The following is a 25,271-nucleotide window of genomic DNA, read 5'->3' as shown; positions in this document are numbered from 1 at the left end:
CGACTACCCACGACGTTAGTTTGTAATTGGATGGTCCATTTCATAAGGTCCATCCATTTATCCATCAAAATGCAAGGGCCTCTTGCACTCACAAGTGGCTGTTGTGTCTCTGCATGTGTGTACATCTGAGCCGTCCAATGTGTTTGAAAGCCGTATTCGGTCCTAAGTAGGGAAATATTCCTCACCCCCGATTTGGTACGGGGTAGGTTGGGCTATATAAGTAGGGATGGACAGCACATGGATACTTCAGTGACATCAGTGTTTTGGTTCTGTTACATCAACGTTTTGGCGTTGATGTTGGTCCCTTCAATAGCATCGAAATATCGATATTTTCATTTTGATGTTTTGTTTTCAATGTTATTCACATTGAAAAAAAATTAAACTTGTTTGTTATGCAGTAAAGTTGCTGGTTTATAACAGAAACTGGCCCCTTCACCACAGTGCCGGATGATCCTAGTGGCAAAAGTAGCTACATGTGTAGTAGCTACATGTGTAGTAGCTACGGGCCCCGCACTTTCAAGGGCCCCGCGCTAAATGCTTTCAAGCTATCAATTCCGGTTCAATGAATCTGCACTTGCTCTATTACTATAGTACTATACTGCCTTCAACTTTTACGAACGACTGAGTGTTTAATGTTAGCGATTTGTCGTATTATGTCTGTATAGCAAATAAAAATGCAGTTGATTTACTATGCAAGTAAAAAATTTGTGTTTTCATTTTAGTTTTTTACTTATTTAAGGCCCCTTTATAACATGCTACGGGCGTACCGTACTGAACTACTGTACTGTGTTTAAAGTGAACATCTTTAATTACAGCCCTGAGCCCGTGGTGGGATTTTCTCTGGTTACATGGCGGGGGGCCGAGTCTAAACCACGTAACGACCAGTTGTCTATCTCCACAAAAGTTGTCTTTGTCCACAAAAGTGGCGCCACTCACTCCCTTTAGAGAGCCCCACCCCTCCACAGTGTGAATAAAGCACAAGCGACGGCGTTGGGGCAGAAGGCTGGAATGTGGGGGCGGGGCCTCGGGTGGGGGTCGGGGTGAGATGGGCGGGGCATCATCGCCTTTGGGGCGGGGCTAGAATATGAAGGCGGGGCCTCGCGTGTAGGGGGCGGGGCTAGAGTATTGGGGGCGGGGCATCGCGTGTAGGGGCGGGGCTAGAGTGTTGGGGGCGGGGCCTCGCGGCTCGGGGGCGGGGCTAGAATATTGGGGGCGGGGTATCGCGTGTAGGGGGCGGAGCTAGAGTATTGGGGGCGGGGCTAGAGTATTGGGGGCGGGGCACCGCGTGTAGGGGGCGGGGCATCGCGTGTAGGGGGCGGGGCTAGAGTATTGGGGGCGGGGCTAGAGTATTAGAGGCGGGGCCTCGCGTGTTGGGGGCGGGGCTAGAGTATTGGGGGCGGGGCATCGCGTGTAGGGGGCGGGGCTAGAGTATTGGGGGCGGGGCACCGCGTGTAGGGGGCGGGGCATCGCGTGTAGGGGGCGGGGCTAGAGTGTTGGGGGCGGGGCATCGCGCCGGGACCTCCTCGGGGGGCGAGGCCCAAAGAGCCGCGCTGCACGCCGGGAAACTGTCAAGGCGGCCCCCACGCTTGCCTAGGCCTCCTGCAGGAGATTCGAACTTAAATCGGGACGCACGAGGTTTGCGAGCGGGTCAAGCGGGTTTAAAGCGTGTCGTTCCGCGGCTGAATGCAGTTTAGTCGCGTTCACTCCCATCGAGATCGCGGACGGTGGCACTTGCCTTTACCGGCAGGTGACGTCATGCAATTCAATATTCTTACACTGACAGTATCACCGCATGGTTACACATTACCGCTGTATTGTTACGCTTCTACGCCTGTTGTTGGCCAAGTGGCAATGTGTTAATGTTACTCAACTCGCAACGTAAAAGGTTCGGATTTTAAAGCCTGATCGACTCGGCCCAATCGGCATTCTCTCGGGCGTTAGTAAAATGAGTATGCAACGTTGTGGGGGGGGGGGCAAGCCAACATTGGTCCTATTCTGGAGAGACCAGGCTTCGTCACGAAAATGTGCCGGGCCCCCTACTGGCTCAGGATCGTAAATGGAGTTGAGCGCACCGCTCAAAAGAAACTCGAGACTTGCATGTCTCTAATTCAAGGACGGCTTGACCGCTCGTTCGACAACTAATTCCTTTTAATCTTCGTAAACAACAAGTTGCGTTGAATGTAATTCAAAGGCACGCGCTGTGCTGTTCGGAGTTAAAATGAACGCGGTGGATTAATGCACGGCCCCTCTGCGCTCTCAGTCTTCCTTGCGTCGCTTGCACAGCGGCGCTAATTTATCCATAATGTTGATATTCAACAGCACGGATAAATGGGGGGCTGCCACCTGTTGTTTTTTTTTTTGCAGGGATCATTCTCATTTTGAGGTAGTTTAAGTTTGTATAGAATATTATGAGTCCCATTTTTTTCAGTTGCATAATAATACACTACCCAAGACAGTGCATACACATGTAATTATTCCATCTTCCAGAATTGAGATAATTAGTATTTTCATTTGTCTCGGTTTGTACCTCAGAGAAAGCAACCTGAGAAGGCCGCGAGACTATTCTACGAATGGCTTGGGCGGCTACACTTAAACACCTTCCCAGGAGATTCTGGGCACCCCTCCGAGCGTCTCTGCAGTCCGTATTGCTGGACTATCCCGTGGAAAGTGGCTTCTCTTATTCACGGTGCCAAACCGTTCGTGGGTATCGCGTTTCGGCGCGGGCTCTGGCCGGTCACAACAAGTGGTCCAAAGTGAAGAACATCAAGGGCCCTAAGGACACTGCGAGGTCATTGGAGTTCAGCAAGTTGGGAATCATGATCCGCCATGCGGTGAAGGGTGAGTGCATTCTTAATTTTGGAGCTTTCGTGACTGCAGGAATTATTCTTTGGTTCTTTCGGTAAAGTCACGTATAAAGATAAAATAATAAATTAAATAATAGCATACGACGTTTCGATTGCAACACAAGCAATCATCATCAGGTATAATTAAATAGCGACATAGAATATAACCAGAAAACTATAGACAGACATATAAGCAGACAGATATCACCAAGATACATAGAGAGAGTAACACAGGTACAGAGAGTGAGATCGTCTCTGTGGGGTGACCTTAAATAGACAGAGGGGGGCGGAGGCAGAGAGAGGGAGGGGTTAGAGAAAACATTTTTACATGTCAATGAGTACGAAGAGACGCGTAGTAAAGTACGCAGGCTTGAACATTAGGAGAGAGGGAGTGCATTCTCCACACAGGTGATGTTATTAGTCATATCTGCTTTGCTGTGGGTCGGAGTGGACACGACCAAGTTTCAAGTGAGAGCTTTGAAAATTGAAAACTATAATCTTTGCAGAGGGTGGACCAAACCCAGACATGAACTCAACACTGGCCAGCCTGCTTGAAGTTTGCCGTTCCAAAAACATGCCCAAAGCCACCTACGAGACGGCAATCAAGGGCGCGGTGAGTAATTAAACCAAAACACAATTTTAACTTTTTCCACAATCAAATTACCTGTAACCATTGCCCACCATCATGTGAATTTATCCGTAAATCTGTGGAGCACAGGATCCAGTTACACGTTTTCAGTAGAGGGAATTTGGCAATTCACTCCCAATTACTGGTGGGTTATCGTTTCATATTTTAACATTAAAATATGCCTAGAAAGACACAGACACAGAAAATTGCACGGAAACAGACGGAGACACAAATATACGGCGACAGAGCGACGCATGTTTTTGAAGAAACGCATGTTTTTGAAGAAAAGCATGTGTCAGAGTCCCCTCGCTGTGCTTTGATACTTCAAATTGACGATTTTTTGTGCATAAGTGGAGTCGCGTGGAAAAATTCTCCAAATTATCCGTAATTATATGATTTTTTCCACGGATAAGTGGAGTAAATATGCCAATAACCCAGCAGATGTGATGTGCATTATTGATCCCCCACATGACAAAGTTGTAACAATTTCACATTTACGTGCAACAACGTGGTATTTAACGGAGACCATCTCCCCTTCCTCTCCTGCCACCTCAGGACAAGAGCAAGCCTCTGTCAATCATTAATTTTGGGGTGCGTGGACCAGGAGGCTTCGCACTGTTAGTGGAGACTTGCACAGACAATTACAAAAGAACCAACGGCGAAATCCGCAACCTTGTGAACAAAAATGGGTAAGCTAAAGCACTCTATTACAAGAATTCCGTTCAAGGTTAGATTGCAACAAAAAGTTTAACTTTACAAAGTTTCCCTTAAAAGAAAGTTATTTAAATGTATTTTTTCTGGTAATCTTCGGCTTGAAATACTCTATAAATCGTGTGGACTGAAATTTTTCTCAATTATTATTTTTAGAAGTGTGTTTAAAGTGTTTTCATTTCTTGCTCTCTCTAAAGGGGGTCAATATTTGAAGGGGCAAAGAATAGCTTTGAGCAGAGGGGAGTGGTGACGATTCGGAAGGACAGTGACAGGAAGAACTTGGGTCTAGAGGAGGCACTGGAACTGGCAATCGAAGTGGGAGCCGAAGATGTCCGTGAGCAGATCAGCGAAGATGATCCAGTCAACCTCCAGGTGAGGTGCTCTGTCACACCTGCAACAATGGCACCAGAAGGTTGCCCAATAATAAAACGTTGCTTGCCAATTGTTAGTGAGCAGTGCACAGAGGTCACAATCGGGTACCCGATACCCGTACCCTACCCGATACCCGGCTACCCGTACCCGGCCGGGTAGGGGTACCCGTTTGCGACCCTGGTGCGGCCGGGTATGGGTAGGCCGTGAGTCACTGGTGAGTAACTGTTTGTCACTCATTTCCCAACATCTTGTTTCTTCTCACAATTCAAGTTCCTAGAATCAACCCACCCGCGCCTGCAACATGGCTTCATCCCAGAGGTTGCAATCGGGTACCCGATACCCGTACCCTACCCGATACCCGGCTACCCGTACCCGGCTGGGAACGGGTACGGGTACCCGTTTGCGACCCTTGTGCGGCCGGGTACGGGTAAGGAATCAAAACCCGTTTGCGACCTCTGGCAGTGCATTGTTTAAGTGCGATATCTTATGACAACTCAACTTTTCAGCTTATATCAAGAAAATGTGGGCAAAATATTATCCGGTCCAGATATTTAACATACAAATACGTCCAAGCACTTCATTGTTTATTGCAGTGGTGTTCTATTCATTATGCATATTTAAGCACAAAGTGTGCCATATTGTTTACTAGCTTTACTACCCGGCTTCGCCCGGGACTTGGATTCTTGTCTTGGATTATTACACGGCCTACGCGGAGGGTGGGGGGGATGCGTGACGTCAGCAGGCACACTGCGTAACGCTACCGCATGCAGGTGACATCACAGATGTGACGTCACCGCTCACTTGCCGTGCAAAAGATGTCCATTATTGCGCCCCCCCCCCCCCCCAAATACAAAAGTATTTTTATACTTTTTGCATTATGTACAGTCTTGAAACTACCCACGTGCCAAATTTCAAGTTTGTTGCATGTTGGGAAGTATGCTAAACATTTCGAACAGACACACATATTCACAAATTTCCATTTTATATATATAGAGATAATCAAAACGCCGAGAGCAAAACAGTATAAATCTTCTGTTGCTTTTGCATAATTATCAGCACAGACATGTCAAAATCTCAGCATTGCTCTTGCCAACGATGCGCATTTATACCGTTCTTGTGGGACTCAGTTCGTATGCGCAGTACAGTCAATGCGCGAGGTACGTGAACGCCTGATGTCCCTTGGCTTTACTCCGCTCTCCTCGGCATTGGAGTTCATACCGGTGCGGACTGTGGAGTTGAAGGGCGAGGAGATGGATGTGGCGGCACACCTCGTGCACCTCATGGAGAATCTGCCCGATGTCGTGCGAGTCTACGACAATGTCATCTCCATCGACAGCTGAGACCAGTGTTCTTGCTCAAACCCTGCAATTTCACCTTGGACACTTGAAGAACTTCACTCTTGTTTTAATTTTGCCAACTTCTGCATTTTTTTTTTCCTTGATAAAGGAACATCAGTACAGCTACAATAATTGCACTGCACCAACCTGTGTCCAAATGTAATATATATTGTTTTAAGGATTTTGAATATGGTGAGTGTAATACTATTGCTGCAATAAACAAAACAAATGAAACCTTTTTGAAATGTTTATAGATCTTTTAATACAGTATTTTAAATCTAACTTTGAGGTGTATATTCATGAGAAAATTAAAATCTCATATTTTTTCAATTAAACTTCATGATTGATGAGATGTACAATCAAGGAGAATGTCATATTTTTTGTGTTAAACTTCAGGCAATCTAGTATAGTATAGAGATATCAAGTTAGTGATTAGAGTATTCCAAAACTGGAAATCATGTGTGTTATGTGCTCAGTTTCCCTCAGTTTCCTGGAAACTCAAACACTGCAGCAGCTCCCATGCCAGTTCCAATGCACATTGAGACTACGCCATATGCCCTGGGGAGAGAAGACAAAAATAATAATTTTAGACTCAACCTCTGAATTATATTGCTGGGTACTGTGGCAGAGCATCAAACTTGCAATTTGGAAAGCTGACTAGGCCCAAATGAGCACTGTCCAAACTTGATTGAGCATGAGCACAATGATTTGCAAAAACAGCATTCAGCAGACAATGTTTTACTTGAGGATTTGTCGATCCGACAACATACTGCAATGAAGAAATATTCACACATTGGTTGCGGTGGTACAGTGGTTACAACACTGCTCTATGCACCTGGCGACCTGAGCTCGATTTCTGGTTATTTTTGGCATTACTAAAGAATGAGATAGTTGTGAGATTCCCCTGCCACTTTCACCAATCTACATTGACCAGTGTGTATGATCAAACAACCCCTATCCAGCAGTGAATTGCCAAGAGGCTGTACATTTTTTTGCATTATGGTAAGATGCATATAGAGTATAAGAGGAAACATTGCAAACAATTTGTTTTAAATCGTCTACTTTAACAGTGATCAATGGTCATATTAACCAATATGACATGGTGTGACAGACAAATATAGAAACTTCCCAGGGGGGCAGTTTTGAAATGTCATGCTTTTTAAATAAGGTCCACATTCATAAATACAACATTGCATGTGTTTTCTCTGGAAAATATGAATATTTACATTTTCAGAGTTTTAAGGGGCGGTGGTTGTGGGCTAGGTGAGCGATTGGCCCCATGACCCAACCCCTGGGATCTGCCACTGTGGCGTAGACATGAAGGTTATGTAATCCTGGTTAGGTGTGTAAACCTAGTTAAGCTTGTAATCCAGATTATCCGTGTAATTCCGGTTGGGTGTGTAATGCCGGTTAGATGTGGGGAGTGTAAAGGACGAGACCTGCGGCCACGGCGTCTCAGCTCGTGCAGGAGGGTGATGATCTGCCGCGTGCCCGTGCAGCCCAATGGGTGGCCCAGTGCGATGGCACCTCCATTGGGGTTCAGCTTCTCAGCGGGGATGCCCAGGCGCTTCACACAGTACGCCGCCTGCAGTGAAGGCACATCACCGGCCAAGCCAGATTGATGCTTCTGTTACTTTTGGCTACTGCGATTTTGACACGTTACAGTTTTTACGTCACCCTGACATCAGACAATGGGATAAACTAACGGGGTGGCTGAAAACAAACATCACTGCTGCGCACTGCATTGGATGTGACTCCTGGATTGTGATGACCTTTACTTGACCGGCACAATCATTTAAGGTTTTTTTATTAGTCACAAAATGTCAACACTGGAGATGTCGCAGCAGCACACAGCCCGTGCCAGTTTGACAAAAGAGCTGCTTCAGTCACCAAGGCTGCTGCTGGGAATCTTTCCCTGTAACTGCCACTGCAAGGGAGCTGCAGCATGAAACATTCCACAGGTTCTTTGAAGGGTCCCCATGAGCAATATATAAAACAAGGAAAAATAAACATGGTAGAACCTATATTTCGACTTATTCCAAATAAATGAAACCCACTACTTCTCAACTCACCTGACTGGCGAAGGCTTCATTGATTTCAAACACATCAACGTCATCGACTGTCAAACCTGTGGAATAAGATATACAGGGGAGTGTAAGAGATATCGAAAAGGTTTTCAGTGCAAAATCAGATAAGCTGAAAAGTATTGCAAGGCTGTTGTTTCAGATGAATGACCAGCAATATACATACACACTTAGGCATGTAAGGATTTTTTAAAAGATGAAAACAGGCACTTAATTTAGCATTTCAACACCAACACCTGTATCTTTTAACGGGCATTCATAAATAAGTTCTCACACCTAATGTTATCGACTGAACTGTTTGAAAAATAAGAATAACCTGTTTAACACAAACACCACACACTCCTAAACACATCCCGCACACCACAGATACACAATTGACACAACACACACGATCCAAGACACCCCAATACTCACCACATACACCAAATATAACATTTACCATTACCCAAGCCGTGTAATTGCTCTCTCTACACCAAATCAAAACGTGTCATGGTGTGCGCTGCGAATCCGAAGCTTCAGTGCCAGCACCGGGCGATAGGGTGGTGCGAGAGAGGAGCTGACTCATCTCTCACCAGCCTGGCTCAGGGCGGCCGGGATGGCGAGCGCGGGGCCGATGCCCATGACGTCGGGCGGCACCCCCACCACGGCGTAGCTCCGCAGCACCCCCAGCACAGGCAGCTCCAGCTCCCGTGCCGCCCTCCGCCGTGCCACCAGCACCGCTGCGGCGCCATCGCTCACCTGACTTGAGTTTCCTGTGCGAAGAGGAAATGGTTGGCCGGGTTTGAGGGCGCGCAGGATGCAACCGGCAGTAACGGCCAAGGAGCAATATGGCTCCTGCTTTGTTTTAAGTAGGCATGTGATGATTCAACCCTTGCCCACCCACTCACTACCACCCCCCCCCCCCACAATCAGGGATTCAAGAATGCCTCACACCATTTTCTGTCTTGTTTGAAGACTGACTAAAATTCCAGTTTGTTATCAAAATATATATTCAAGATGATTTGAGTGAATGCGCGACCTGCGGTGGTGGTGCCATCCTCCTTGAAGGCCGGCCGCAGTCGCGCCAGGCCCTCCATGCTGGTGTCCGGGCGAATGCCCTCATCCTGGGTAACGGTGATGGTTTTCTCCTCGTCGCCCATGAGCACCACTGTGGTCACGGGCACGATCTCCTCCTGGAATAGGCCCAGCTTGGTGGCTCGTGCCGCCCTGGCCCATACGGCACCGTCACCGCAACAATCACGCACATCGGCAGTGTTAGTCGCTTTCCAAGGTTACAGAGGTGATGTGTTGCCCTGGTCAATATGATGCTCACGTCTGATGGTGGCTCCCAGGCATGGCTGCAATCCACATTCCTTTGGTTGGGGCCATTATTTTCATAGGACAATGACTGCTGAACTCACACTAACATGTAGTAGTCAATCTAATGGCTCGAGGATGTGATGAGCCGAGTCGACCACCTACCGAGATAAACATTTCGTTTTGTCGTCAGTCTTAGATCGCAGAAACATGAGAGATGGCGACAGCTTGGAGAGGCCTACGTAAAGCAGCGGATTGGTCATGGCCGATCATGATGGTTACACAGCCCTTTGCCAATCAACTGCTGGATGAAGGCCTCCCCACTCTTGTCAGTCATGGGATTTATTACTATGCTTCACCACACTGGTCCATGTGCATCGTTCGCTTCAATGCACAATGTGCCAACTGCTGCACCACCACTCCCCCCACCAGGATATAAATGGACCATCCAAAAGATACATTTTAATTCTGCAAACTGCACAGTGTTCTTTTAAAATTAGATATATATGGCTTATATATAGGCCAGACACATAAATGATTATACTGCCAATAAACGGAATTGCAACAGCACTGCTTCACAACTGATGATCTGTGCAAGCCTTGGATCCAATTACAACTTTCTCGTGACAAATCTCCCCGTGTTTTCATTTTGTTTCGTGCCGCCCACATCGACCGCTCGGCGATGTTTCTTGTGCGATGGTAGGGACCCACTTTTGGTGCGAGGCGACAGCCAGAGCGTCCTGCATCTCCCGGGTGATGCCGTACCGCTCTGCCACATTCTCAGATGTTACCCTGCAGGGGGGTGGGGGGGGCAGGACCCGGGATGTCACCAGTCACAACCAACACGGCCATGCACCCGGGTCACACGCTCCATCAATAATAATAATCCTAATTTGGAGTTTGAGTGTCTTAGTACTAGCAGCATCTCCAGATGCTGTACAGAAACAACTATTTACATACAAATAATGTGGTCATTGTCACATTAACCAAGTACACAATGGTAAAACACAACGTGAAAATAGGATTAAAATTAGATAAAATTGTAAAACCAAAACACACCATCCAGTTAGGATTATAAAATTATATCCTGTAAGGAAAAACCTGTTTACCGGAAATCCACGATCGCATGACTCTGTGCTGCAGGGCAGGGGCTGTGTGTTTGCCAAGATGAAAATGATTTGCCAGCTTGATCAGCGGACACTTTAGTAAGAGGTATAATTATGCAACCCACCTCGGGAAGGAGTTCATTAATCACAGTAATTTATTCCAATAATGGATTTTTTTTACTTTGTGGTGATTGTAAACACAATCATGATAGCATCTAAATGCAATCGTATCTTAAGACACCATGGAAAACAATGGAACATCACAAGGGGAAAAGAGGAATGTTTATTTATTTGTTTCATAACGCAAAATATGCTCAGGTATCGGCAGAGGAGAAGGAGGTCAGGGCGTTGACAGCAGAGGAAGAGGAGCAACTTTCCACTCTGCCGAAGTTGACTGGGAGATTCAACAGAAGACCTTGGTTGTTAGAATGGAGGATTTGTCGAAGGGAGTAAAGTGAAATGAGAGTGAAGAGGCAAGCAGGGACGCGTGCATGGATGATATTGAAGATGCCGAGGGCGATCTTGAAGTTGATCTGGGAGAATGTAGCAGCTACTAGTGGCTGTCGGGGCCATTCCAGATAACATGAGATTTTTTTTCTTAAATGTCGATCCTTAAACACGTGATTCAATGCGTGAGATTAAGAATTAACATTATATCGATGAACGAATGTCTTGTCACTCTGCTGCAAAAGAGCAACACAAATAGAGCAAAACGGAGGTCAGCAGGCCATTACAATAGAGCAGTTGTATTGCTCCCTGCCATTATTTATTTTCTGGCCTTATCGCATCATCCCCAGCAATCCCTCCACCATTCAACGGTGTGCCATAGCTCACCCCATGGGGATGAGGCAGTCCCGCGCCTTGTCATCGTCCATCATTCGGGAGCTCACGTCCCCGACATTCTTCGGGTCCCCAGGCGAACCGCGAGACATGAGCTCCACGCTTCATGAGAACAGCACCGAGCATGCAGCTGTCACTCGTCAACGCAGTGCTCGCTCCGGAGAAAGGGACTGCGGTTCCCACTCTCTATCTCTCGCTCTCCGATTATTACCGCTGCGTTATAGCTGCCTGGGCCAGGTGCAATTTACAAAGAAGCCAGGATGGTGTGCGACACATCATTCCGAAAGTGAAGAAGTTACAATGTTAATTTCCATGTTTTTATCCTGATTGTCCATTGTTATCAAATATGTATGTCAATCACTTATTAATGACGGGGGGGGGGGGGTAAAAAATAATAATAATTAGCTGCTCTTTTGAATGAAGGCATTCACCATGATGGTCAGTGTAGATTGGTGAAGAGGGACAGCCCATGGCTGGTTCAGTTACCACTTGACCTCTGATGTTATCAGTGACCGGGAATCAAACTCAGACCATCAGGTTTACAGTTCAATTCCTTTACCAGTGCACCACCGCTCCACACTCTGTAATGTTGGGTATGGTTTTAATAATGGATTAAATCATTAAATGTAATAATAGGTTAAGTAGGTAATAATGTAATAATATTTGATCAACTTGCTCCATTTTTCTTCACAGTTTACAATGGACCCGCTTCCCCTTATCAACCGAACACCACCCACTCACCCACTCGTATCCTAGCCCATCTATGTTTTTATCTTGTAGTTACACCGACGACACAATTTCTTTGAACCTATGTACTTGTGTTTGTTTGTCTTTCTCTGCTTGTGACTTTGGAGTGTGCTGTACATTTATGTTTGATAAAATATTTATTTGGAGAGAAAAAAAGGGTTGCAGTGGTGACACAGTGACTCGTACACCGTGACCATGAACCCGGCAATCTGAGTTCGACTCACAACCACATGAACCCCGCCAACAACCCACACTGACCAGCGTGGACAAGTATGCCAAAACAGATTGACATGGCGTGGACGGCCCTTCATACAGCAATCGATTTATAAACAACTGTATGTTATTTTATAGTTTATATTTTTATTTCCGTATTTACATTTAACTAATAGTTTTTCTTCATTAGGTTTAAAAGAGTAAAAGTTATCTTCTTTCAAGCTCTGCAAATGCCCCATCACATTACCAACCTGGCAGCGAAAACAAGTGTCACTGATTGGAATGGAAGCCACTTAATCATCGCTTTGTGCCCACAATCAAGATCATTTGCTTACCCGCACGCCATGCCAATGTCATAGGATCCATTACGTATTCCACCTGTGCGCACACACACACAGTGCAGTGGGACATGGCAGCAGAGACTGTGTCACGGGCATCGTGGTTGTCTGAACAACAACGCTGCGACCAATCGGCAACACTGACCCTATTGCTAACCCAACTCTTATCCATTCCCCTCGCTCCCAGGCTTTGTTGTGTCGCGCCCAGGAGCACTCCTCTTACTACGCTCCCCTGGGACCCAAAACCAACTCCAGGCATGCACGCCGACAACGTGGACAAACAAGGGAAGTATTAAACATTGCATTGTTGTTTACAGCAGCGTGTTATTGATGATACAGGAGAGGTGTAAAGGAAGATGCAATTCAAGAAGCTAGTGGACACACAGCCCCCACATGACAAACACGAAACGTGGAAAGGCCTTCATTCATCAACGTATTGAAAAAGGGTGTGAATTATTGTTTCATTTTGAAATAAAAGCAAGCATGCCAAGTGTACGAGTGTACGAGTGGGCGTGCTGCGTGTGCTTGGGTACCGGCGATGTTAATGAAGGCTTGCAGTCCAGACGAGCACTGCCTGTTCACACAGTAAATGGGCACGGTCTCCGGAATACCGCTGGAGTGCGAGTTGGGAGGATGGGGGGGGGGTGCAGAAGGATGAATAAAGTTAACAAAGATAGATTTGAAGCTTTCGTGACTGCAAGGATTCATATTCTTAGGTTTTTTCGGTAAAGTCACGTAGGTAAAAAATTAAATTAATAAAAGAATATTAATAAAAATAAGCACCGTTATCTGCACGCTCCAGCTGCAAAACTTGTTAATGATCATGAAAGTCACATCAGACATATTCTGGAAGGTTCCAACGCAGCATGAGTACGAGAGAAAATATATACATATATTTGCATATGTATATGAAAAGCCTATTTCAAAATCACCTGGGATGTACCGATCTATTCAGATCTTGCAAGATAAGGAGGTTTGAGCCTGGACAATGCTTAGAATGGTGACTACCATATGTAAAACAGGTGCTGTAGGCATCTGTGGAGTTACATTGTAAGCAGGACAGCAGCACAGAAAGACACATTGTTGCACTGTACTATGCCCCAACATCTATGCTCCCTGTCTTCACCTACCCACAGTAAACAGTATGGTGGGGTATGGTCATATAATCCCCTCAACTCGCATGGGTGTGGGGAAGCCCTCATCTAACAGTAGATTGGAAAAATAAAGGGATGTACATCTACACAGATCTATGAAATATAAGGTTTTAGCAAATTCTTATAAAACTAATTGTGCAAATTATAAGCTGTCGAAGCAATTATTTTACATATATTAAATAAATAAATTCCCACGATTAATTTCAACACTCAGAAGCTAGCGGTGCATATACAATGTCCTTATGAATCCACCACAATCAACGTCCTTTCTTCACAGCCAAAGTGTGGCATTCAGAGCTTAATTTCTCACTGAATATTTCCCAGGTGGCTGGCAGACTGGAGTACGACTAGAGACAGCACCGTAGAGGAAAACAGGCATTGACCCCGTAAAAAAGGTTACCAATTCTTCAGGCACAAATTCCGGGAAGTGGCGCGTGACTCGTAGCTGCGGCTTTAACGAGAGGTATACTGGATGCAGTGTGCCGGGTGCGGTGATACTGCCTGGTTTGCACGTGACTGGCAGCCACAATCGCAGCGAGAGTTATACTAGACGTGGGGTGTAACCACAGTGACTAGTAACCACAGCCAAAGTGAGAGGCACATTTTTTGTGGTGTGCTCGATTAGAAAATATTATTCGGGTCACTGGCAGATCGGGAGGTGGGACTTGACTGACAGCAGCAGCCATAGCGATAGGTATACTGGATGCAGTGTGCCAGGTGCGGTGATACTGCCTGGTTTGCACGTGACTGGCAGCCACAATCGCAGCGAGAGTTATACTAGACGTGGTGTGTTGGTTGCGGAAATATTTTCCGGGGCGTTGGTTGACTGCAGTAGGCACATGACTAGTAACCACAGCCAAAGTGAGAGGCATATTTTTTGTGGTGTGCTCGATTAGAAAATATTATTCTGGTCACTGGCAGATCGAGAGTTGGGACTTGACTGACAGCAGCAGCCATAGCGATAGGTATACTGGATGCAGTGTGCCGGGTGCCCGGGTTGACCCGCCTGAAATTATTTCCTGGTGGAGCTCATCCTCATGGTTACCTGAGAAACTGCGCAACCCTGGCAACAACGGCACCTGCTCCCGGCTGCAGCACGTTCCCTACATGTGGCACACACAGCCAGACAAAGCATTACAATTACAATTCAATTAGGGCTTAAACATAATTTAACATTCATAGGGATGCTGTCGTGATATAATGGTTAGCCCACTGGACATGCAATGCAGAGGTCGCCGGTGCGATTTCACTTCCCTTTGTGACAGATGAAACAATGGGAACATTTATTCAAATTCCCCCGCCTCTCTTAACCCAGCAGTATAAATGGTTCCACCAAAATTAGTTGATTGATAGGTTGATGTGGCGGGATAAAGTGCGGGCACACCCACCTCTTCCAACATATATGGCCAGTGTGAAAGAGTAGGCAAAAATTCCATTTACAGAGGCTCTCTAGTGGAGTGCCTTCTGCAAGAAGTGGCACGATAAAAACAATTGCAGGGCTGCACATCAGCACAGTGGTGAGTGGACTGCACTATGAATCCTGCAACCTGAACTGGATTGCCAGCCATGGCTAACATCAGTGGAAGAGCGATATCTTAACCATCTCTGGATGTCCCCTTGAACCACCTCTTTCACCATTCCGCACTACCCAGCATGGTGAAATATGGTTAAAACAACCCTGACTGATCCAGTGTGGGGAGGCTTCGTCCAGCAGTGGATTAACAATGGGCTGTAAACCAAGATACCGCTTTTCAACAAGCAATACAAAAATGGGAAAACGTGGACTTTTTTAATCGCAAGAAAATTAGGAGAGAGAAAGAGCTAAGATGATGTTACGCTAGAAGTGCAAAGGCAATTCATTGTGAGAGTCATATGCACAGACGTCCAGAATAAACACCTTCATACTTAATTTGGAGCTTTCGTGACTGCAGGAATTACTCTTTGGTTCTTTCGGTAAAGCCACGTATAAAGAGAAAATAATAAATGAAAGTATTTTTTCGGTAAAGTCACATATAAAGAGAAAATAATAAATTAAAGTATTTAATTTAATTAATTTTCTCTTTATACGTGACTTTACCGAAAGAACCAAAGAGTAATAAACACCTTGTTCGAGATCCAAAAATCGCACTTCCTGGCTTGGACATTCCTCAAAGACAATGGTCATCAACCACATCAGAACATCAACAGGCCGGTGTGTACATCTCCTTCATGAATGGGGATTCAACACAAGCCACAGTGCGACTGTGGCCATGTAACCCAAACTATGGGACCAGATTGTTAAGGCACTATAGTCAGTGCTCATTCAACGGAGGAGGAGGAATAGCAAACCTACACAAACTCTCCTCCAGACCTCTCGTCGTGGCTAGCAGATCTCCACAGTCGCCTGTCACTCCTGAACATATCGGCATATGCAAGAATAGAATATGCACTGGAAAATTAAGATACTGTTATCGGGACATCGTCATATGCAGAAGAGCAGATGAAAGTCATGAGCCTAGACTTCAACAGAGAAACAGTCTCAGCAGTGCTGACAGCTAGAGGAAGGGAATTCCCATGAGGACAGCAGATGAGAGGGAGCGACCTCCCATTGTGTGAATGTCAACCGAGGTTTTTGATAGGAGCCGTTGGTTGCCAAAGCGCAGGGCAGGTCATAGGGAGTAGAATGAGATGAGAGGGGCATTAATCTTGCCTCTTGCGACACACCACCACTTATTTATTCATCATCATGCCTGCATGTGAAGTGTGAATGCCGAGGAAAGAAATTGCCGCCCTTCTAATAGTCGTTGCCTCACAGCTGAGCACTCTCGTTCCATTCGAGATGTTACAAAGAAAAACATGTGCTCTTGAAATCTTCATTCATATTCTATTTAAAACAGACAAGTGTGTCTGGATAAGTGACGACAATGTTTTAATCGTACTTGGAGGAGAGGTTTAATCTGGCTCGCACTGACGTTGCTGCACTGCAGGGAAGACGGCCGGATTCACCAACAATACCATGAGGTGCACGTTGAATGCGTAGATTGAAGTGGCAGGGGTTTCTTAGCCACATTAACACAAAGGCAATATTATGCTACTGCCTGACAAATGTTATTTTTTGTTTAGCAAGGACATTTTATTCCAATTTTCAAAGTTGCTGCTACACACAGACTTGCACTATCATGCTGGGGAACAAAAACATGATATTTGTACAAAGGCAAAAAACTTGAACTTTGCCCAGCAATTTAGAGCTCTCGTTTGCTGAAATTTGCTATTTCTAGTGTCACTCTTAATCCTGGGAGACTGCCAAGGTGTCATGGTTCGCATTTTGGACTTGCAATCCAGAGGTCGACGGTTCAATCTCCCAGCGCGACAGTTGACAAAATGTTGCAAGATTATTAAAACCCTCCACCGCCTCTGTCCACCCAGCAGTAAAACTGGGTAGGCCACAGTTAATCAGCAGATGTCTAGCCAGCATGAAAGAAGTAAGCAAAAATACGACTCTAGAGGGGCTGTTTAGAGTTCCCACTAGTAAAGGCCCTTATGCCAACAGTGGCGTGAGAAAGCAATTTGCAGGACTGAACCTTTACCTTTTAATCCCAGTTTAGCTGGCACACACAGCAGCACATTAATCTGCTTGATAGAAAAAAAGAGTCATTTTAATTAGGTATGTGATGTGTATATTTAATGTTTTTGACAGTTAATCAACTGCTGATGTTACAGCAACAAATGTAAAGCACACATTTATTGCTGCTTAAAAATATGAGATGGCGACAGCCTAAAGGAGGCCTTCATCTAGGAATGGATTGATCAAGGCTACTTGACGATGGTGATAACTTATAAAGGACAGGATGTGGCCACCCACCCACACAGATGTCCCCGAGCTGGCTTGGCTGGAGTTTGGTGGCCTTGAGCAGGCCTGTCATAACGGCTATCAGAAGCTCATCAACCATTGTGTCCTGCAAGTGGAATATGGCACAAACAGATAAAACCTCAAGCACCAAATTCACATTCCCACACACAGCCCATGACACAGACATCAGATTATTTAGGTAATTCATCTGTAGACACAATTTGTAAATGTCTGGACAAATTCTTATTCCAAATGTCGAGACAAAGGAGCCATTCATAACTCCTTAAGAGAATGATCTAAGGAAACAGATATTACAGAATTATCTCTGAGATCCCTTTAAGTTAACGTTTTTAATCCATATACTAAAGGGGTGTTATACTTTTCCACATGCCTGGCAACAGAGACATATTTATGACATTGGCAGTTGATCCAAGAGAATTTTTTATTTCTCAGAGATGGAATTTAGCCAATCTTAATCACGTTTATGTGCAGTTATTAGTGGCTGGCGAGAGACTATCTGCTCACTACAACTGAGTACCCAGTTTCATCATAGATGGCTGAATCCCGGATTTGAACCCAGGTCCTCAGTGGTGCTTGCGAAGTGCTCTGACCCCTAAGCACCCAACCTCCCGCCCCAGACACAATTCAGGATCTCCAACACCCAACCCCATTCTCTCCATGACCTCCTCCACACAATTACCTCTCAATGCAATAGAAAAGTTGCACAAATGTTCATAGCATTTATGGGAAGTCGGTGAAAATGTTAATGTAAATTAGTGTCCGTGCTTTTAAATCTAAGCAAATGCGGATTACTCTTTACATTTCACGATTTCCAGTCTTCCCAAATTAGTGGTGTGGATGTTGACAAATGTCATTATTACGCCTGTCCAAAAATAAAAACTCGGCGACATCATCAGTGATGTTGCTGTGATGCACTACCATGTGCGTAGTTTTCCCACGGTTAGGAGTGCAATAAAAAATATATTCTTCTTTTAAGCCAGAAGTCCCATTACTGCCTGGGGTTTGCTGTTCAGATTTCCCTTCTCAATGATATGCCTTTCCTTGAGTCATATCCAATGTCCTCATATTTCAATCTATCACATGCTTCCATCTCACCCTCAGTCGCCCTCTCCTCCTTCTGCCCTGTACTAGCATCTCCATAGCCCTTATCAGCACAGTTCAAAACTTTCAAAGTCGAACCACACTTACCCTCACAAGAATATTAGTAACCCTTTCTAAGGCTGTCTTCATTAAGCTTCGCTTCCCTCAGAAATATCCCCAACATCCATCTTAGTGAGATATCAGAGATATTCCCAACATCCGACTTAGGATTCTCATGTCTGTCAATTCAAGAGCTTCTTCTAACGTCTTCCCTGATGCCCATGGCTCTGCACCATATTGTAAAACAGTGTAGACGTGAAAAAGTGTTCATGCAAATTGAGCAACGCAGAAATATGCTCCATTTGTCAAATAAATACAATCTGTTTGGTCTCCCTTGGATGCGGTGGCACCTTAAAGACCCCGCGCTTTGCTCTGCCGAAGGGCGTGCGCACGCCATGCACCACCACAATGTCATCGTCCGTCTGCGGCACAAAAGGGACCACTCTTGCGCCGGCTGACGAAACGGAGCGAGGGCTGGCACCACCGCCCCGTGGCGCCAGGTGCTGCAAAATCACCGCCGCCCGGTTCATGTCTGTGGGCAGGGAAACACAGCAGCCGCGAACGGCAGTGCTTTGGAGGCGAGGATTGGTACATTGCATCATGCACATTTCACATATTGCATTTCAATGTGAGCAGCCGTGATCAAAACAAGTCAATGCGATTTTAGTGGACCTTGTATCGTATGGTGTGTCGCAGTATCGCTGCATCTCGACAATACTTATCGGTGCTTTCACTCAGTACAAATAGCATACACAGTGAAAAGAGAAGCTTCTGCAAAACGTAACGTATGAGCCACACGAGACTGTCCGTCATGTCCCTGCAGTGTCCGTCTCAAGCCGTAATGAGGAACACAAAGATTGTCTAAAGGCTCCCTGCTCAATAGGCCAGTAAACATGGTTTACCTTTCGTGGCAGTCCAAAGCCAGTGGTGGAAAATCGACATTCTTATGATAGGACTGTTTGCAGTATTGCGGCATGTCGCAATTTCAACCCAATGTGGTTAAAAACCAGACAGCACTGGTGGCGTTAATCAACTTATGAATGTGGCAATAAAAAAATAAAAACCTTTTTTCAATCAAAGTTTGAACGAAGGCCCCCTACTCTGTGTTGGTCCATGGGGTTGCTTTAACCATACGTCACCACAACGATCAGTGCGGGTTGGTAAGGAGACAGAAGCAGGCATTGTTCAGATATTACTCAAAATCTCTTGCCACTGGTGTTAGCCGTGGCTGGGAATCGAACGCAGGCTGTCGGGCTCTTAGTAGAGAGTGATATTATCACGATACTCCAGCAGGATCCAGCAGTCCCAAGAGAATGGAGATTTAAAAAAAATGGGAAAGGATAAATAGGGCAATGATGCTCAAGGTAATATATAGGAATGGGTTGAATCATTTTAGGAGCTCGTGGGACGGGATGGCTTGGGGGAAGGGAATGGAGCCCATGGGAACGTGGTAAGAACATTACGATGATTAAGACTGGTTTATAAGAAAAAATAGGCTAATGCTTTGGGCAAAAACCCTTCCTGAGAGGAGGGGGGGGGGGGCATGGGTAGGGGAGAAGCGGTGACATCGCTGAAGATAACAATTCACACTTTGACCCTGAGAAAAATGTGCCTGCTATGCAATTGACAAAAGAGCAGTTTTTCATTCGGATGCAAGGTCGAAATGTAACAAAAAGATTGAAATGACCATAAAAAACGTGGCACAAAAAAAAAACACTCACGTGGAAACTCTCCCTATGCAGTTACGAACTGCAGCTCTATCGCATTCTTACGATTCCCTGTATTTTCTCAACAATGGGATCTCCACATATACATGAGCACATGTCAACACCCCACCCAGCCTCTGTGTAACAGCGCAGCACACGTGTGTGCAACGCATGTGCATAGCCAAGCACGCATACACATGGCCCAGCACACACGTGCACTACACAACACGTGTGTAAAGTGTGCAACGCATGTGCACACGTGCACTAGGCATGTGCACACGTGCACTAGGCATGTGCACACGTGCACTAGGCATGTGCACACGTGCACTACGCATGTGCGTACACGTGCACTAGGCATGTGCGTACACGTGCACTAGGCATGTGCACACGTGCACTACGCATGTGCACACGTGCACTACGCATGTGCACACGTGCACTACGCATGTGCGTACACGTGCACTACGCAACAGGCGTACACACGTGTGCAACGCATGTGCACATGTGCAGCACGCATACACATGGCCCAGCACACACGTGCGTGCACGCAACACGTGTACACACGTGTGTGTGTGTACACACGTAAGGAGTTCCACATGCGTCCACCGTTGTTTGCAGGCGTGCGGTGTTGTACTAACGCGGGCCTCGCGATGTTAGATCCATCGCTGGTCTGTAACAAAGCTTCTCTGCGGCTTAATGCGAACACACCGCGCCCAGAACGCACAAGCTGCCCTGTTACACGAAGCACACGTAGTGTACACACACACACACAGTGTACACACACACACAGTGTACACACACACACACAGTGTACACACACACACAGTGTACACACACACGTATACACATACACACCCGTGTACACACAGTGTACACACACACACACAGTGTACACACACACGTAGTGTACACACACACACACGTATACACATACACACACGTGTACACATAGTGTACACACATACACACATAGTGTACACACGCACAGTATACACACGCACACGTAGTGTACGCGTGTGTGTACAAACTACAGCCACTTCAACGTGTGCGCATGTGCACTGTACGTATGTGGGTCATAGGGCAAGTAGCGATATTGTTACCTTGTGCACACTCACGTTAACACACTCACTCACGTTAACACACACACACGTACACGCACGCGTGTTAAGACACACACACACACACACGTACACGCACGCGTGTTAAGACACACACACACACGTACACACACGCGTGTTCACGCTGCACACACACACACAACACATGCTGTATTGTGTGTGTGTGCTGCGTTGTGTGTGTGCGTGTATGCGATTGTACACTGCGCGTGCATGTAAAAGTGTAGTCGTGGAGTCTTTGCAAAAAAATAACATACCGTCGAAGAACGTCGGCTTGTTCTCAACACGGAGACAAATATACACACACACACACAAGCGTGTACACAATTGCACACAGACTCACACACGTGTACACCAACACACACGTGTACACCACACAGACTCACGTGTACACCAACACACACGTGTACACCACACAGACACAGACTCACGTGTACACCAACACAGACACCAACTCACGTATACACCAACACAGACCCACGTGTACACAGACACCAACTCACGTGTACACCACACAGACCCCAACACAGACACCAACACACGTGTACACTACACAGACACCAACTCACGTGTACACCACACAGACTCACGTGTACACCAACACAGACTCACGTGTACACCACACAGGCACCAACACACGTGTACACTACACAGACACAGACTCACGTGTACACTACACAGACACCAACTCACGTGTACACCACACAGACTCACGTGTACACCAACACAGACTCACGTGTACACCACACAGGCACCAACACACGTGTACACTACACAGACACAGACTCACGTGTACACTACACAGACACCAACTCACGTGTACACCACACAGACTCACGTGTACACCACACAGGCACCAACACAGACTCGCACAGAGACCAGGGCCCAGACTTCCGATGTCGTCACGCGTGCGACGCGGACAGCCAATCAGCGCGCGCGGCCATGTAGCGTGCAGGAGGAGTGAGAGCCAGAGACACCCTGCACGTGTGGTGGGTGATGTGCAGGGTGGTGGGTGATGTGCAGACACGCTGCACGTATCGTGGGTGATGTGCAGACACCCTGCACGTATGGTGGGTGATGTGCAGGGTGGTGGGTGATGTGCAGGCACCCTGCACGTGTGGTGGGTGTTGTGCAGGGTGGTGGGTGACACGTGCAGACACCCTGCACGTGTGGTGGGTGACACGTGCAGGAGGAGTGAGAGCCACAGACACCCTGCACGTGTCGTTGGTGACATGTGCAGCCACCCTGCACCCTGCACGTGTGGTGGGTGACACGTGCAGATATCCTGCACCGGTGGTGACGTGCACGCACTCCCTACAACCATATGCATTATACCAGCGGTGAAGTGCAGACGTCGCCTGTTTTTATGTTTCCTTTGCAGGCCGCGGTGTTATTGACCAATCTGTTGAGTGTTTTTGTTGTGATTTGTGCTCGTGCATCTACTATTAACCTGGCATCAACAAATATTTTTTTTTAATTTCAAACACGCTCACAATGGCCACTGCTCCCCTAAGCCACGTGTGCTACAGATGGACAACAGGTCATTATGATGAACGTGGGCACACACGTTTTTAGATCTCACGATTTGCCAAAAGCCACCGTGAATCCGCCGAGGGCCCGCTGGCTAGAACACACGAACATGTCTGGGTCACCACTGGGTGTCACTTGCTGCCACTTGCAAGTCCATTTTTCACTCAGCCCCTGTCGTGTGCTGTCACTTGGCGCAGAGCATTCTCATTTGTTTAGTTGTGTGTCGATGCCTGTGACCAGTGGTGGACTTTGTGCCCCCTACTTGTTCTGTCATTGCAATGTTTGTTAATGATCAGATAGATTCGAAGCTTTCGTGACTGTAGCTTTCTGTGTGTCTATGTGTGTGTCTCTCTCTCTGTGTCTCTGCGTGTGTCTCTCTCTGCTTGTGTGTTTGTCTGCGTGTCTCCGTGTCTGTGTTATGTTTCCCTCTCAAATTTAGCAATCTTTGGAAGAACATCATCAACCGGGTCGGGTGTTGACTGTTGTGTTAGCCGACTCTCTGTGTTGTATTGCATTATATTTCTAATCGATTCTCATATTTTTGGTACTGGCAAAGGAGGTCCCATGATATAATTTCTAAGTTTACTATGTTTGTTTTCTCATTCATTTTTACCTGATGATGGTTGCTTGTGTTGCAATCGAAACGTCGTATTCTATTATTATTTAATTAATTTCCTTTCTACGTGACTTTACCGAAAGAACCAAAGAGAAATGATCAGATAGCAAAGTATTTCAGTGTCATGGATGCAGTGGGTGAAATCTACAGCTTGCAGTGTATCACCCTGTATCAGACAACAAGATGACATCACTAAACCATTTTCAAGTCAATTTATAGAAGTCGTTCGCCACCCTAGGAACACGCATATGTATATTCCCCGTCAAGATTGCTGTGTTGATGGCGAGTGGCCGGAACAATAGAGACAATTTGTAGTCCACTCTTCCCAGTGCTTCGTGAGTACCATTGACCTCTGAGGAGCACACATCTGACCTCAAGTAATCAACACATTACCCAGGCATTCAAGTAGTCTCCACGAAACCGGCGAACAAGGAGAAGACCTATGAGCAGGTGGTGAGATACTGAGGGAGGATCTTGGAGGTCCGTATATCTACCGTGCAGCAGCTGGCTGTAGAATCTGGAAGAGGGTGGTAGAAATCCTTACTGAGGTGTGGTGGTATCAACTGGCTTTGACAAGGAATACTTCTTCAAATATTTCTCGTCGCATACCAATGCAACCTGACATTTTAAAATTTCAGAGCTCGAATAAGCCAAATGTATAGACGTAGAACTTTCTTTCGCACAGTACGTAGCCAACCAAGGACAACAAATGAAATGAATACAGTACAATTCCCACATTTAATGTGATGGGGTTCACTTTACAAGTCAATGGAGGTCGGGCTGAGGCTACGAACTTGCGACACTTGTAAACCCATTTTAATCACAGCGCGGGCTCGGTTCCCTAGCCCCAAGGCTACGGAGCCACCTCCAGATACTCTCAGATCTTAAATTAATTACACCACATGACTCGCCGCATCTGCCCGTGCGGAAATTGTGAAATGCACGATATATTGGTCTTCCAAAATGTCCCATTCGTTTTGTTTAAACGCCAGATGTGACAATGACGATGAGCGATTTGTGGTTAAACCAGATCTGGCCTGCAGTGACGTTAAACGGTCGTGAACAGCAGGATTTGTGCTTTTGTCTTCGAGCAAATTTACAGGCTGGAAGTGAGTTAACCCTTTTCTGTCAGCCTCGGGGCGAGAGAGATCCTCTCCGGCGAGTCAGCCCACATCACTCGAGCACTCCGATGTGTTTTCGGGTTGTACCGCGTGTTGTTCGGCACGACGTCCGACGTTTGTCGCTTAGTTCCTGAAGAAGCTTCTCGGCACTTGGAAACGATACGTCTGACATCATGCTTGACAGCACGCGGTCCAACCCGAAATCACATTCAAGAGCTTCACAGCACAACAGCGAAAAACTATGCAATAGTACACATTGATCTGACAACCAACGCATTTGAAGTAAACCGAACGTAGTATTTAATCGCAGCCTTTACAGTATGTTACATAGCCTGTAGTAAACAACATGTCAACTCGACAAGGACACCGCATACACCCTTTCCAGTTCGCAAGGTGAAGCAAATATTGATTTTTATTCACCTATATTTTTCATTATCATTACCATTACCGTTCACTTGTGTAAACAGATCATTTCTAGGTTGACAGAAAAAACGTGCAGGCTTTCCGACAGTCTGATGTGGCCATTA

General features: G+C 46.3%; 2 protein-coding genes across 5 annotated transcripts; one reads left to right on the top strand and one right to left on the bottom strand.

Moving 5' to 3' along the window:
• Nucleotides 1–1,498: 1,498 nt before the first annotated feature.
• On the top strand, nt 1,499–6,129 carry LOC133346018 (translational activator of cytochrome c oxidase 1). 3 transcript variants are annotated; one of them, XM_061557269.1, is made up of 6 exons: nt 1,499–1,635; nt 2,533–2,838; nt 3,350–3,456; nt 4,027–4,160; nt 4,380–4,554; nt 5,682–6,129. In XM_061557269.1, exons 2-6 carry the CDS (start codon nt 2,571–2,573, stop codon nt 5,892–5,894), a joined length of 897 nt encoding a protein of 298 aa, XP_061413253.1. In that variant the 5' UTR covers nt 1,499–1,635; nt 2,533–2,570; the 3' UTR covers nt 5,895–6,129. The 3 variants fall into 3 exon arrangements, with proteins under 3 accessions (XP_061413253.1, XP_061413252.1, XP_061413251.1); XM_061557268.1 differs by having other exon boundaries at nt 1,525–1,743; XM_061557267.1 differs by having other exon boundaries at nt 1,525–1,747.
• ACAA1 (acetyl-CoA acyltransferase 1) lies at nt 6,128–22,360 on the bottom strand. Of its 2 annotated transcripts, none has more exons than XM_061557265.1 (13): nt 21,735–22,360; nt 19,010–19,191; nt 17,511–17,604; nt 14,715–14,772; nt 13,049–13,128; nt 12,513–12,555; nt 11,212–11,319; nt 9,983–10,063; nt 8,994–9,181; nt 8,548–8,727; nt 7,964–8,019; nt 7,331–7,476; nt 6,128–6,449 (listed from the first exon to the last, which is right to left on the bottom strand). In XM_061557265.1, the coding sequence occupies exons 2-13, from the start codon at nt 19,187–19,189 to the stop codon at nt 6,374–6,376; spliced, it is 1,290 nt and encodes a 429-aa protein (XP_061413249.1). In that variant the 5' UTR covers nt 19,190–19,191; nt 21,735–22,360; the 3' UTR covers nt 6,128–6,373. The 2 variants fall into 2 exon arrangements, with proteins under 2 accessions (XP_061413249.1, XP_061413248.1); XM_061557264.1 differs by lacking the exon at nt 21,735–22,360 and adding an exon at nt 21,001–21,070.
• Between the last annotated feature and the right edge of the window lie 2,911 nt (nt 22,361–25,271).

This window comes from Lethenteron reissneri, chromosome 23 (genome assembly GCF_015708825.2).
Source record: "Lethenteron reissneri isolate LAM-NWPU_2019-01 chromosome 23, ASM1570882v1, whole genome shotgun sequence".
Taxonomy (NCBI): domain Eukaryota; kingdom Metazoa; phylum Chordata; class Hyperoartia; order Petromyzontiformes; family Petromyzontidae; genus Lethenteron; species Lethenteron reissneri.
This window is presented reverse-complemented; position numbering and strand designations above follow the sequence as displayed.